This window comes from Euleptes europaea, chromosome 13, assembly GCF_029931775.1.
Source record: "Euleptes europaea isolate rEulEur1 chromosome 13, rEulEur1.hap1, whole genome shotgun sequence".
Classification (NCBI taxonomy): domain Eukaryota; kingdom Metazoa; phylum Chordata; class Lepidosauria; order Squamata; family Sphaerodactylidae; genus Euleptes; species Euleptes europaea.
In genome coordinates this window covers 41,063,284-41,077,466 of record NC_079324.1, presented here as the reverse complement: position 1 = coordinate 41,077,466, position 14,183 = coordinate 41,063,284, and the positions used below count along the sequence as shown (strand labels likewise).

At 45.2% G+C, this 14,183-nt stretch overlaps 1 protein-coding gene across 1 annotated transcript in view; it reads left to right on the top strand.

The window, feature by feature from the left end:
- Positions 1-14,183, top strand: part of BCR (BCR activator of RhoGEF and GTPase) — a 107,068-nt gene extending 92,885 nt beyond the window's left edge. The window contains exons 17-23 of the mRNA XM_056859450.1: positions 2,086-2,145; positions 4,623-4,732; positions 6,476-6,615; positions 11,127-11,261; positions 12,001-12,106; positions 12,996-13,158; positions 13,923-14,183. Coding sequence (XP_056715428.1) covers positions 2,086-2,145; positions 4,623-4,732; positions 6,476-6,615; positions 11,127-11,261; positions 12,001-12,106; positions 12,996-13,158; positions 13,923-14,012 — 804 coding nt within the window. The 3' untranslated portion in view covers positions 14,013-14,183. The remainder of the gene's footprint in view (positions 1-2,085; positions 2,146-4,622; positions 4,733-6,475; positions 6,616-11,126; positions 11,262-12,000; positions 12,107-12,995; positions 13,159-13,922) is intronic.

Here is a 14,183-nt window from a genome sequence, read left to right as displayed (position 1 = left end):
GGCTGCCGCAGGAGGTGGAGCCATGCGCACACACATACATTGGAAGCCCAAGTGCAGGGGAGGAGAGGGGGTAATCTAAAGAATACACTTGGAAAGAGGAGCAAAAGGGAATAAAACCAACACTGTAGTGGTAGATGCTTCTGAAACAATGTTGATTTAATCTGCACAACCAATTAAATTGCCAGTGGCGAGTCAGAAGCCCTGCTTGGCAAGAGACCCACCTGGCCACACTCTCTCTTTGAACACACTTGGCGAACACCAGGGAAGGGGTTGTTGGGCACCGTGCTGGGAAACCCTGACCTAGAAGGACAGAGCTGCTGTGGTGGAATATCACTGATTTCCCCTCTTAATTATTTGCCGTTTGTCCTGGAGGCTTCATCATCTTTCTTCCTCAGATGGACCTGTTGCATGTTTTTTCCAAGTTTCGTTCTTCCCTGTGGGTGGAGGGAAGAATCTGGGCTCGAGTATCTCCTCCCACTTGCTCAGCAGACAAAGCATGCTAATTCGCTGAGCTAATTGAGGCTGGTGGGAAGATAACTCTTCCAGTTCTTTCTGCTGTGCAACCGGGTGTTTGTGGGACTTTCATCACCACTTCCTTTCTTTATGTCTCCCTCCATTTTCCTCTCTCACCTTTCATCAGAATGAGCTAGAGCAGGGGTGCCGAACTCAATTGTTAACGAGGGCCAGATATGACATAAATGTCATTTGGTTGGGCCGGGCCATGCCTTGTCAGCCCAGATTTACAGTGGAGGGGGTGACTGTCTCAGTTGTCTTGTGGGCCAGATAAGAGTTCTCAAGGGGCTGGATCCAGCCCACAGGCCCCTGAGCTAGAGAGTTCTTTGTCCAGCATTCTAACTTTTTTTGGGAGAGGTGCTCTTGGAATGAGACGTCTGACTCTGTTCTGGCTTGTTGGGGCTTTGCCAGACAGACAGATCCTTCTGAAAGCATTCTCATCAAAGGCCTCTTGACAACCGGAGACTCTGAGGGTCGCTGCTTATGAGTCTCGTACAGAGCATGCAAAAAGATGTAGGAACTGCTGCTGACTAGATTCTAGGAGTGTTCAGGTATTTCTGCCACAGCTGCCTTTGCAGGTTTCATCAGTGTACTGCCCTGTCGCACCAAGTCTGTGTCAAGGTGCGTAGAGGAAAGATTGGCATTAATTCTTTCCCCAGTAGCATGAGCTCTATACAGTACAGGGAGGTTGAAGAATGGCTTCGGTTTGTGTGACATTGGTGGTTCCCCGGGTGGAGACACTCTGTAGTTCTTACCAGCAGCCGATAAGGTGTGTCTGAACCGCACCACTTCAGCTAAGATTGTCACATGGTGAAACATAAAAAATTCTCTATACATTGAAAACTAGTTTTTCTGCTGTTTCCCTGACATGCTAATTTTCTATGGGCAGGGTACTTTTTTTTAGTACAATGGAGCCTTCAGTCACACTTTCATTTTGAAGTAGAACAGTTCAGGCACAGATTGACCATCTGCTGTTTGGGAGGTCAAAGAGAAGGCTTGGCTCCATGTTTCCAAAGCTAAGGTTTGGGCAGGCCTCAATGAGGCTGCTGAAACTTGGCGAAAAGAACTCTGTGCCAAAAGCTCTGCTGGAAGTCCATCGGCAGCCTTTGGAGGAAGACTTTTGGAGATAGAAAGGCCCTGCCATGTTTCCAAAAGTTATTTTTAAATGAAATGTGTATTGCTTGTTTCCTACGGAAATTTTAAACAGATTGTCCTGGTCCTACTAGTCCTACATATAGGACTAGTAGAATCACTACTAGTAGTGGCTCAGTGGTAGAGGATCTGCTTGGCATGCAGAAGGTCCCAGGTTCAATCCCCGGCATCTCCAGTTAAAGGGACTAGGCAAGTAGGTGATGTGAAAGACCTCTGCCTGAGACCCCAGAGAGCCGCTGCCGGGCTGAGTAGACAATGCTGACTTCGATGGACCAAGGGTCTGATTCAGTATAAGGCAACTTCGTGTGTTCATATATGTGGCTTGCACACCATGTTGATTAGTGATCTTTAATGTAATGCATAGAACCCAGTGCACTCTGCAGCTAACCACTAACATGCTAACAACTTTCTGTTTTTCAGCTGGATCCACAGACGTTGCAAGATAAAGATTGGCAACGCACAGTCATTTTGATGAATGGCGTAAGTACTGAGAATCCAAGATCACAGGTTAGCTGTCAGTGTTGCTTGCTTCACTGCCTTTTGAGGGCCTGTTCTCCCATGATCAGTTCTCAGTTTCCGCCTCTCTAGACAAGAGACAACAGCAGTACACATATACAGTACATGTATGCCAGACCCTGTGCAGCTACTCTTGGAGAGCCAAATTAATTGTTCACTAGACAATTGGGAACCAAATTTGTTTGCAAGCACAGGAAGGTTTAGGAAATGTGTTTGATCCCTGGGTGTGACAGGCTTCAGTTCTCTGGCTTCCTCTGGAGAGATGTTGTGTTGGAAATTCAGCCTTTGATCTCTTGTGTGCAAGAAACAGGAAGGCAATATTTCCAATGTGATTGTTGTAGAGAAGCAAAGTTCTATGTGGAACTTGATAATTCTGTTTCTGCTTAGCAACAGAACACCCAAAGTCGCTTGCAGGTTCTGTAGATTGCTTCTGGGGTTTGGCCATAAGGCTAGGAGCCTGACCCATCAGGTCCAGTACCTTAGTGGGCATGAGCCAAACTAGCCTGCAATATTTTTGTTTTTTTAAAAAATTATTGGGTTTTTAGGATACGAAAGGAAGGGAAAGGAATAAGGCACAACATGGTAAGAGTTTCTGTGACAAGCCATAACATTTGTTACTTAACAACTGCTACAAGAATACAAAAGATTTCTGATCATAATTATCTCATTTATCTCTATTGTAATCTTAATGATCTCTAGTTATCATCCATAATCGGACTTCATTCTATATGATGTTGTCTATTAATTTTCCTGCGTATACACAGCCCACAATATTTTGATACCTTGTCTCTTGCCTTGCAAATCCTATGGGGTCATCATAAGTCAGCTGATGTGCCCACAAGCCAACTAAAATGAGGCACAATTTTGCTGGGGTATTCTTCTGTGCAAGCCTCATTGAAATTAGTGGGAATCACAAAGGACTCCTGTGTGTCTCCCATTTATTTCAGGGAAGCTTGTGCAGGAGAACCTTCTCGCCCCCTTTGGCTCTCAGCTGTTTGTCTGTAACATAAATGCCATGACAATTGGGGTCCTTTTTTCTTAAAAACAAAAACAAAAAACACATGGGCAGCTGCTTATGTAGTCTTATGACAAAGAATGTTGGAGCTGATTTAGAATGCATATTTGGAACTAGAGTGGGGGGAAAGAGAGGTTTGCACAGTTGAGTTGCCTGTAGCATTTTATTGCAGTGTTATAAAAGGTAAAGGTTACTGACCCATGGGGTGACGTCACATCACAATATTTACAAGGCAGACTATGTTTACGGGGTGGTTTGCCATTGCCTTTCCCAGTTGTCTACACTTTACCCCCAACCCCAAGCAAGCTGGGTGATCAGCCCTGGTTAGTGCTTGAATGGGAGACCACCAAGGAATACCAGGGTTGCTGTGCAGAGGAAGGCACTGACAAACCACCTCTGTTAGTCTCTTGCCATGAAAACCCCAAAAAGGGGACACCATAAGTCGGCTTCGACTTGAAGGCACTTCAAGCTGGGTGCTCATTTTACACAAGCAAGCTGGGTGCTCATTTTACCGACCTCAGAAGGATGGAAGGCTGAGTCAACCTGAAACCAACTTCCCTCGGGCTCAAACTTGGGTCATGATCAGAGCTTTGACTGCAGTATTGCAGCTTACTGCTCTGTGCCATGGGGCTCTTATAAGTATCCTATTAAAAGGGTGAACAAAAGTGAGTAAGAGAGGGACCATTCAGTGAGATGCATCAGCAAGTTCTGTTCAACTGGAGAGTTCTTTTTGTGTGGGGGAAGCCTTTCCAAGGGAAAATGACATTTAACAAGTATCAGAGGCTTTTGCTGTGGCTTTGTTAGTATAGCCGGTCTGACCCAGTCCTGGCAGTACCCTTTAATGTGGGCTAGGTGAGGAATGATGTAAAGCAGAGCATGGTAGAAACCTTCCCTAGTTTATGCACCCCAAAACCACTTTAATTTCCCTCCCCTACTTCTTAGTGTGTATTACCTCTAGTTTTAGAGTACCATCAGGTCTAAAATAGAACACACACAAAAAGCCAGGTAGTGAAAGTAGGCAGAGAAAGGGGGAAAACAGAACCATTAAAATATTGTATCTGGAGCCTTGGGATGCACTTGGAATGAAAAGGCCTGAAGTTATAAACCTAGATAAATGTTCCTTTGCTTCCTTATTTTTTGCTTTCTCCTTCCTTTTGACATTGAGAATGTTCAGATTCCTGAAGTTCTCAATCTCTGTATTTTAAAATAATACGATCCTGGTTCAGTATATAATTGAATTTATTTCACCATGCCAAGGCTGGGCTGAATGAAAGCGACCCAGACAGGCCTGGCAATTCAGGGATTGAGGACCCCAGTGTCCTATAGCACCTCAGCACATGCCTTTTTGAATGGTTTGCTGGGCAAACATGCAACATGGAAATTGTTGCATTTGGCAAGAATCTCTGTGCAGCTTCATGTCTCATAGGCTGAAGTGAAGCTGTCCGTGAAGTTCACAAGCAGGGAGTTCAGCTTAAAGAGAATGCCATCCCGCAAGCAGACTGGAGTCTTTGGAGTCAAGATTGCTGTCGTCACCAAGTGAGTCAGTCCATTTTGTCTTTTTTTCCCCCTCCAGGATGCTGCCTTGAAGTAGATTTTTTCCATCTTACGCTGATGCTGGACGTTTCCATGTATTTATTTTCCTGCTTTCACTTGAGTAATTTAGGGGGGATTTTTGTGTGTTGTGAGCTTGAGCATCACTATGCATACATGTTTTTTCACGCGCATGCTTGCAACAAAACATAGCTTGTTTACTTTGAACATCATGCATTGTGCTGTGCTTGGGAACCAACCCTTGGCCTTTTCCTCTGCTATAGATAACACACCCTGGAATTTTTCAAACTGCCAAGCTTTTGTTTCATGCTTAGCAAGTAGGTGTTGCCTGAATTCCATTGTAGTATTTGAATCTCCAATTTGCTATGATTCATTTACCTTTAGTGTCCTGTTTGTTGATGCTGGAGAAGTTGAGAGAAAATTATTTTTCACTGGCTGTGATCAGGATGACCAAGTCACCCTTCGATTTGACATGTACAAAAACTGAGAGGTTGAATGAGGATGCTTGTTTTCCTAAATATTTTTCAGCCTGTTGCTTTTTGAACAAGTGGGATAGTAAATACCGTGGCTAACTCAATAAAGTTATATAGGGACATGGAGGTGTTGTTGAAATGTGAAGGGAGAGACCCACACTGATGGATCTTTTTGCAGAGGGTGGGCTTCAAAAGTAGTCAGCTTTTGACTCCAGCTACTCTCCATCTCTCTGACTACCAAGGAGTAGTCCGTATTCGTGAAGAAATTTTTGCCTTTCATAAATAAGATTCCATTTATTGCTATACAGTCTGTTGAGTTGAGAGGTGATTCAGCAATTATTCACACTTCACCCTATTCCCACGCAGTCAAATATATTGACAACATCACTTAATCTATTCTGTTACTACATGCTTTTTAATCCATCTAGAACAGATGTGTTTTTCCTAACCCCCTCCATTGTTTCTAGAATCAGTTCAACAGATGAATGAGTTTAAAAATTAAAGATAACTTTGGTTTCATATGCTTGGTTCATATGGAGGCTAAGGAGAGGCAACTTTGGAAGGAAAGCTTGGACATGTGGAGTTGAGCAGGAGATGAGGCATCCAAGCAGCAGTGTTGGATAGGAAATTTAAGATGTCGAATTAGAAGGAGGGAGAAAGTTCAGCAGTAGAGATGGAGAGTGCTAGGTGGCAGTGTATAAAGGTAAAGGTCCCCTGTGCAAGCACCGGGTCATTCCTGACCCATGGGGTGACGTCACATCCCGACGTTTACTAGGCAGACTTTGTTTACGGGTGGTTTGCCAGTGCCTTCCCCAGTCATCTTCCCTTTACCCCCAGCCAGCTGGGTACTCATTTTACCGACCTTAGAAGGATGGGAGGCTGAGTCAACCTTGAGCTGGCTACCTGAAACCAGCTTCCTTTGGGATCAAACTCAGGTCGTGAGCAGAGCTTGGACTGCAGTACTGCAGCTTACCACTCTGTGCCACGGGGCTCCTGGCAGTGTATAGGTGGTACTAAAAGCATGGGATGTGATCAGGTCACTCAGAGACAGTGTGTAAAGGGTGAAGGACCACAAACAGATCCCTGAGGGATCTTAACATGTAGTTTGGTACTGAGTTCCTTGAGCATTACCTCCTTCTGAATGAGATTGTAATAATGGAAGGTTGCAGAGATGGGGGGAGGGTTGAGTGGACAAGTATCTTCCAGGCGAACAGTTTCATCTTAAAATACCCCTTTGCCCTTCTAAACGTAACAGGAGAGAAAGATCGAAAGTGCCTTACATTGTGCGCCAGTGTGTGGAGGAGATTGAGCGCCGTGGCATGGAGGAGGTGGGCATCTATCGAGTCTCTGGTGTTGCCACCGATATCCAGGCCTTGAAAGCTGCCTTTGATGTCAGTGAGTATATGCTTATGAGGTTTTCCTTTTCCACTCAAGTCAATGGTCAATCTAAGCCCAGCAGGTGTCCTGGAACAGTCACAGTATCCGCTCTCATTCCTTTTTGGCAGAGGCTAAAAGATAGGGTGTGCACAGCATGATTACTTTTCATACCTTCTTGTGCCCCTCAACACACCCGTGTGCTTATTGATTTCTGTTCTGTGTTTTCCGTCACCAAAGTGATATATTAACATACTTAAGCAGTACTCCAGATGGCCAGAGGAGGTCTCCCTGCAATTGCTTACCGATTACAAATAGCACTGCAGTTCAGATGAGATGGAATATTACAGTACCCACAGGATGAAGCCCAGGGGAAAAGCAACAGTCCCTTGAAGCTGTCTTGTGACACCAACTTGAGGAGTGGAACCATTGCCACATCCCTCACGTCGCAACCTAGGAAGATCTGATGGTATCTTTCTGAACTGCCTGGCAGGAATGAGTCTTGGTGGTGTCCTGTTGAAAACAGTTTTGAACTTTCCTTGAGGTTGGCTTCAGAAAATAGTGCTGGGGGAGTTTGACCCTTTGGGGGTCCACCAAGGTTCCATCTTGTCTCCCATACATGGTAGAAAGAAACATACGAGGGTTTAGAGTGAGTGGGCATCAGTGCGCTGATGACACAAACTCTATCTCTCCTTTCCATCTAATTCTAGGGAGGCAATGGGTGTGCTTAACCTGTATCTGGAGGCAGTGGGGGTGGAAAACCGGATTGTCTGGAAATGTCAGCCAGTTCAGAATGTGGCAGCCGGAATGCCAACAGTGGCTTGCTGCAATAAGTGCAACACCTGTCTATTCTGTACCAACTACATTGGCTCCCTCTTCTTCTGGGCTTAGTACAGAATGCTAGTTCTGACCTTTTAAAGCCCTCAATCGTTTGCATCACAAAGAACCTGAAGGGCCACCTCCATCCACCATACCTGGCCAACTCTGACACCTCTGACAAGGTGACCCTCACAAAGGCCGCCTTGATGGCTGCCTCTAACCTTTGGGAATTGTGCCAGGAACTGTCATTATACCATTTGAAGATTTTTTGGAAGACCTTTTAAATTAGTGTCTTGCCTTGTTTTGTTTTTTTAAGAACTTATTGTCTTAATATTTTACAAAATTATTAAACCTATGATTATATGCATTCTGTCTGCCTTGAGAATTTTTAATGGAGAGGCAGCATATCACTGTTCTAAATAAGGAAGTAAATTACCTGCAGTACCTTCATGTCATTGGGGAAACTACCCAAGAGCAGGCTTGGAGCCCAAAGCCCCTTATCCACTCACAGGGCTATGACTTCCTGAGCTGCATCTAAAAAGGTAGTTTTACAGCTCATTCCTGAGCTTAGTGGTGGCTGGGGATTGCGTAGCCGAGGCACTGCTGCAGCACCTCCAAAGAGGTTCCCTGGCTGCCAGAAGGCTAAGAAAACCTGGTGCAGCAATGCTGTTTTGGAGGGGGGGAGTTCCTGGGCTGGAAGGGGTGTAGGAGGCAGCCTATCAACAGCCCAGCCCCCCGAAATGCCCCAGGAACACCTCCCAGTATGCCAGCAGGACACCAGCAGGAGCCAAGCCGGCATCCATGGGCCACTGGGGTGCCGGCGTCCGTGCCAGTTTGCCTCCTAAGCCCATTTGGCCCCCAGGCTCAGGAATGAGCTCTTAGTGTGGATATTGTAGATTCCTGAACAAGTATCACAGGGAGGTTATTGAAAAGTGGGGTGGGCAAATACCAACAGAACCCCCCCCCCATTTTTTTCCTGTCCTCCACTCCCAGGAACAAACACATCTTCTGCCGTTGGTTCTCGTAGGTTATCCAGGCTGTGTAACCGTGGTCTTGGTATTTTCTTTCCTGACGTTTCACCAGCAGCTGTGGCCGGCATCTTCAGAGGAGTAACACTGAAGGACAGTGTCTCTCAGTGTCAAGTGTGTAGGAAGAGTAATATATATTTTTTTACATCTTCTGCCCATCCACTGGATACTTGTCACAAGAGGAAGCATCATGACACAATGGCTGCAGGCTGGTGGACCTGGCTAGCATCAGCCAAGCCAGCATCTGTAGCATGGGAAGGCCTGGGAAAGAACAGAAGCATTGGGGGCGGGGGGTCGTGTTACCAAAGACTTAAAAAAAAATTCCATTGGAAAAGTTGGGGAATCTTGGGGAGCACTGTGGGGAACACATAAAGCTGCCTTATACTGACTCAGACCCTTGGTCCATCAAAGTTAGTATTGTCCACTCAGCCCAGGAGCGGCTCTCCAGGGTCTCAGGCAGAGGTCTTTCACATCACCTACCTGCCTAGTCCCTTTAACTGGAGATTCCAGGGATTGAACCTGGGATCTTCTGCATGCCAAGCAGATGCTTTACCACTGAGCCACAGCCCCTCCCCTTAAAAACTATATATATTTTTCTTCTTTCAGAGTGAGTGAAATGTACTAAGATAACAGCAGGGTGCAACAGCTTGCTGCTGTCTCTCACTTTAGTGGCATTTATACTTTTAAAGTTCACGAATATACCAATTAATGCAATTTTATTTGTTAACCAAGTTATAAATGAATTATTTATTTTATTTATTTAAAATATTTTTATGCTGCGCTTCTGTCCGATCAGGGTCCCCAAGGTGGCAAGTGGGAAAACATTAAAACATTTGAACAATTAAAAACAACATTTACAATTATAAAATAATTCAGTAAAGACATATAAACATACAACACCAGAACCAGGGAAGAGGGTCAACCATTATTGGGGGCATGCCAAACAAAACAAAGAAGTCTTCACTTGCTGACAGAAGACATCAGTAGAGGGTGACAAACAAATGACCCTGGGGAGGCTGTTCCAAAGTTTTGGTGCTGCGACTGAGAAAGCTCTTTCTCTGGTCGCCATGCATCTAGCCTCAGATGGCAGGAGCAACTGAAGCAGGGCCTCCAAAGACTACCGAATAGGTAGGTTCATATGGGAGAAGGCAGTCTTTAAGGTACATTTTATGTTGTTAAAGCAGCAAAATAGGTTTAGGTTTGATAGGAAAACAAGTATTGCATACATCGGGGTCCCCAACCTAACAAAATGGGTGCCACAGAATGGCTGCTGCAGGAGGCGGAGCTAGCCACAAAATGATTACCACAGCTTAACACAGTGTACCGTATATACTCGCGTATAAGCCGAGCTTTTCAGCCCCAAAAATTTCTGGAAATTATACATCAATAATGTGGAATCCATGGATGTAAAGGAAGTAAACTTGACTCAGTGGTTGAGCATCTGCTTAGCATGCAGAAGGTCCCAGGTTCAATCCCCAGCATATCCAGTTAAAAGGATCAGGTAGTAGGTGATGTGAAAGACCTCATCCTGAGGCTCTGGAGAACCACTGCCTGTCAGAATAGACAGTACAAACCTTGATGTAGCAATGGTTTGATTCAGTATAAGGCAGCTTCCTATATTCCTGTAATGTAGCCCAGTCTTTTAAAAATCAGAGTTTGGTAATACAGGCCAAATTCATGTCTTCCTCCACTATCAGATCATGGAAGGAAGCTGTCTTATTTGTTTTAGCTGTTAAGTGGAGCACCTGGAGTCTTGGGGAGGGCAGGCATATGGATGTAGCAGTGGCTCTGTTCTCACATTTCTCACACACATCTTGCTAGTGGCTGTTGCCAGGTTGCCCTCCTACAATTAGGCAGGGCACACAGAGATTGCTTGTGCTGACTGTGCTTTTCCAAAAGTCTCCCAAATAGCAAGGCTATTGCAGAGATAAAGGGTTGGGTTGGATGTGAAATCCCTGTTGGTGTGAAGTGACTTGCAAACCAAGATTTCTCATTCACACTTCCCTTATGAACCTACCTGATCACTACGGTCATCATCCGAGGCCCTGCTTTGAGTGTCCCCACCTTCTGAGATTAGACAGGCAGCAACCCAGGACAGGGCCTTCTTGGTTGTGGCACAGAAACTCTGGAACTCTCTCCTCGGAGAGTCTCACCTGTCCCCTGCTGTTGCTGTCTTCCTCCAGCAGGTGAAGACTTTTGTTTTGTTTTGTCTGGCCTTTCCTCAGTGATCCCTCCTTCCTGCCCTGTTTTTAATTGTTGTTTTTATGCATGTGTATTTTATTGTATGTATATTTTAATTTCGTTTTAATTTTTGAATGGTGTGTTTTTGTTTGGTTTTAAAAGTTTTTAAGATGTGTGCTTATTGATGTTTTTAATCTTTTAGAATCTTGGTGGCCCTAATGAGGGCAGAAAGGTGGGTTAAAAAATTAAAAGAAAAAAATCCTGCTTTGGAGGCTATCCAGATTTCTGGTAACAGTTTGCTTAATTTAGATGTCTCAACCAACTATTATCACTAAATGGTAAATGGACAAGGGACTTCGAGTGTTAGAAGGTAGAGGTTTGGAGGATCGCTAATGTGATTTCCAAATTCAGCAAGCACTTGTAGCAAGGGGAACTTCAAAAGCATCATGTGAGAAGCTGGAAGCTTTATTTCCCTCATGTCTTCCTCCATGTGGTCTCTTTCAGATAACAAAGACGTGTCTGTCATGATGAATGAGATGGATGTCAACGCCATTGCAGGGACCCTAAAGCTCTATTTCAGAGAACTGCCTGAGCCTCTCTTCACAGATGAACTCTATCCCAACTTTGCTGAAGGCATTGGTGTGTATTGACATTGGTGTGAGTTCAATAGCTAACCAACATGCTTTTTCAGGGTTGCCTAATCAATAGTTGCCTAATCAATAGTGGGGAAATCCAATGCAAGAGGTTAGAAGCCTTGCAACTGGCCCTGGTGCAGAGGGAAGCAGGGACTATTATCTTTTACCCATCAACTAATGACCCGAGATTGAAACAAAACACTTCCCTGCTTGTGCGAATTACATCCTGGCAGGTTGTCATCTGATGATCTGTGAATACCATATCCTCAGGAATCAGGGATGCTCTTTTGGGACATCCTAATCTGTCAGTCCACATATCTCCTGATCTTCAGACCTGGCTGGTCCCTTTTCCTGCAGGCTGATCTGCACAGCAGATGGAGCCAATAACAGTAATGGCACCAGTTCTTCTTCCCGCAGTCTGAGTTGTGACATTGGTAGGAGTTTGTTCCACGTCACACTGTATTTGCTGTTTTAGAGGACTTCTCTCAAAGCAAAAGTAGGGTCAGCTCCATGACAGAAGAGCGCACCCTTGAACTTCTTGACCTCTCTTCAGAGGGAAGGATAAATCTGCCTAAGGGGTATAGGGACAGCTGAGCTCAGGGTACCCAGAAATAGTAGAGGTTCATCTGGATTGAACTTGGCCTCTCCTTTTATATGCACAATTCACTTGTGGGTCTTGTTAAATAATGCATCGGAAAAGCTCTTGTTTCTTCTTATTAAAAATTGTTTCTCCTCTCCTCCAGCTCTTTCAGACCCTGTTGCAAAGGAAAGCTGTATGCTGAACTTACTGCTGTCTCTTCCAGAACCTAATCTTGTCACATTCCTTTTCCTGTTGGACCATTTGAAGAGGTAATGCCAACGCTGAAGAAGCTGTGACCATAGAATCATGGAGTTGGAAGGGACCACCAGGGCCATCAAGTCCAACCCCCTGCACAATGCAGGAAATTCACAACTACCTCCACACCCCTAGTGACCAGAAAATGGCCAAGATGCCCTTCCTCTCATCATCTGCCTAAGGTCACAGAATCAGCATTGCTGACAAATGGGCATCTAACCTCTTCTTAAAAACCTCCAGGGAAGGAGAGCTCACCACCTCCCGAGGAAGCCTGTTCCACTGCGGAACCGCTCTAACTGTTAGAAAATTCTTCCTAATGTCTAGACGGAAACTCTTTTGATTTAATTTCAACCCATTGGTTCTGGTCCGATCTTCTTGAGCAACAGAAAACAACTTGGCACCCTCCTCTATATGTCAGCCCTTCAAGTACCATCTGTCAACACTCCCTAATAGAGACATTCTGTGTCGGGATGCCTTACTTGTTTTGAGCATATTGCCTTGTTGATTGTGCGCCCAAGTTGTATGTGTTATGAGATAGTACTGAGAAATGAAGGACTGGTATTTCAGGATGTGTGATTAATGTCTACAGATGTAGCACAGAACTTGTGTTTTCATCCATATAGGCCAGTTTTCAACAGATCTTATTTATTTGAAGTTCATTTTACAATTGTGGTAGTTCAAAATCTTGTCTGGCCAAAAGACTCTTTTCAGCTAGGTTTCAACAGAAACTGGTGCTTTATCTTCTTTTTGCCTGTAGTGGTACACAAAGGTGTTTGATGCTGCCCCATCTTGCTTTCTTACTGCACGCACTGTTGTGGATTAGGATACATGGTATGAATGAGCCCTCTTCTAAGGTGTTGAAATCAGGCACTCTCTTTCTCCCTCTTCCCCAAACTCCTTCAGGGTTGCTGAGAAGGAGAGCATCAACAAGATGTCCCTGCACAATCTGGCAACTGTTTTTGGACCTACGCTGCTGAGGCCATCCGAGAAGGACAGCAAGATCCCTGCCAATCCAACCCAACCCATAGCCATGAGTGATAGCTGGTCACTAGAAGTTATGTCACAGGTAAAAGAAAGTGATTCAGCCCAGGAAAAGTGTTGCAACTTGAGTCTATGGAACACAGAAGGCCAAGTGAAACCCAATGGTTTGCCTGGCAGAGCTTAGGTTTGTTCTTGGCTGGAGTGGTGGAGGGACTGAGGGATGTCACATGGTGGGAAGGAAACAGAGTCACATGATGCCTTACTTACTTCAAGGTTGTTGGGGAGAGGAACATCTTGCACCAATACTAATCCCTAGCACTGATATCCAGTACAGATATCAGGATAAGAGGGAACTATGCCATGCCTGCTTCTTCTTCGGTATGTCCCTAGCAAGGACTGGATTGCACAGGATGTATATCCTATCCTTCTTCCCCGCCAATCCCATTTCATTTCATCCTCACAAGAAGCATGTGAGGTTGGTCAGCCTGCGAAAGCATGACTTGCCTCAGGCAATCCAATGAGCTTTGTGGCTGAGTATTTAAGCACAGGTCACTCTGTCTAATCCACTGCCCCCGGTCAGCCCAGAACATTCTGGCTTGTTTCCTTCTCCCATATCCTGTGCTAATTAACTTGGGGTACAAGCCACAAGGCAGTTCTCCTCCACTAGCTCTCTTGTTTGTTTCAGTGGGGCATGTGCCCCAGTAGGGTTGCTGTCTCTGCCCACTGTGCTGCTCCCCTTATCTAGAGTTCAAATTCTGCTGCCTGCAGCAACTGCCTCGTTTTGCTTCTGACATTTATGCTGGCCCCGCACAATGCACTCCTTGATTCTGTGTCCTCCATACTTTGCAGGTTCAAGTTCTCCTCTACTTCCTGCAGCTAGAGACGATCCCTACACCAGACAGCAAGAGACAGAGCATCTTGTTCTCCACCGAAGTGTAGAAACCTCGTCTAGCAGTGGAGGGGATTGTGGACTTGTCTTTGGGGTGTACTGCCTGCTCTGGGGACCAGAGAAAAACCATTCCTTTTCTAGACATTCCTGGCCTGTCCTTGCCAACATGGGGGAAGCAAGTCCTCCTGCTGTTTTTGTCTGGCAAAGACAGGCTGAAGATT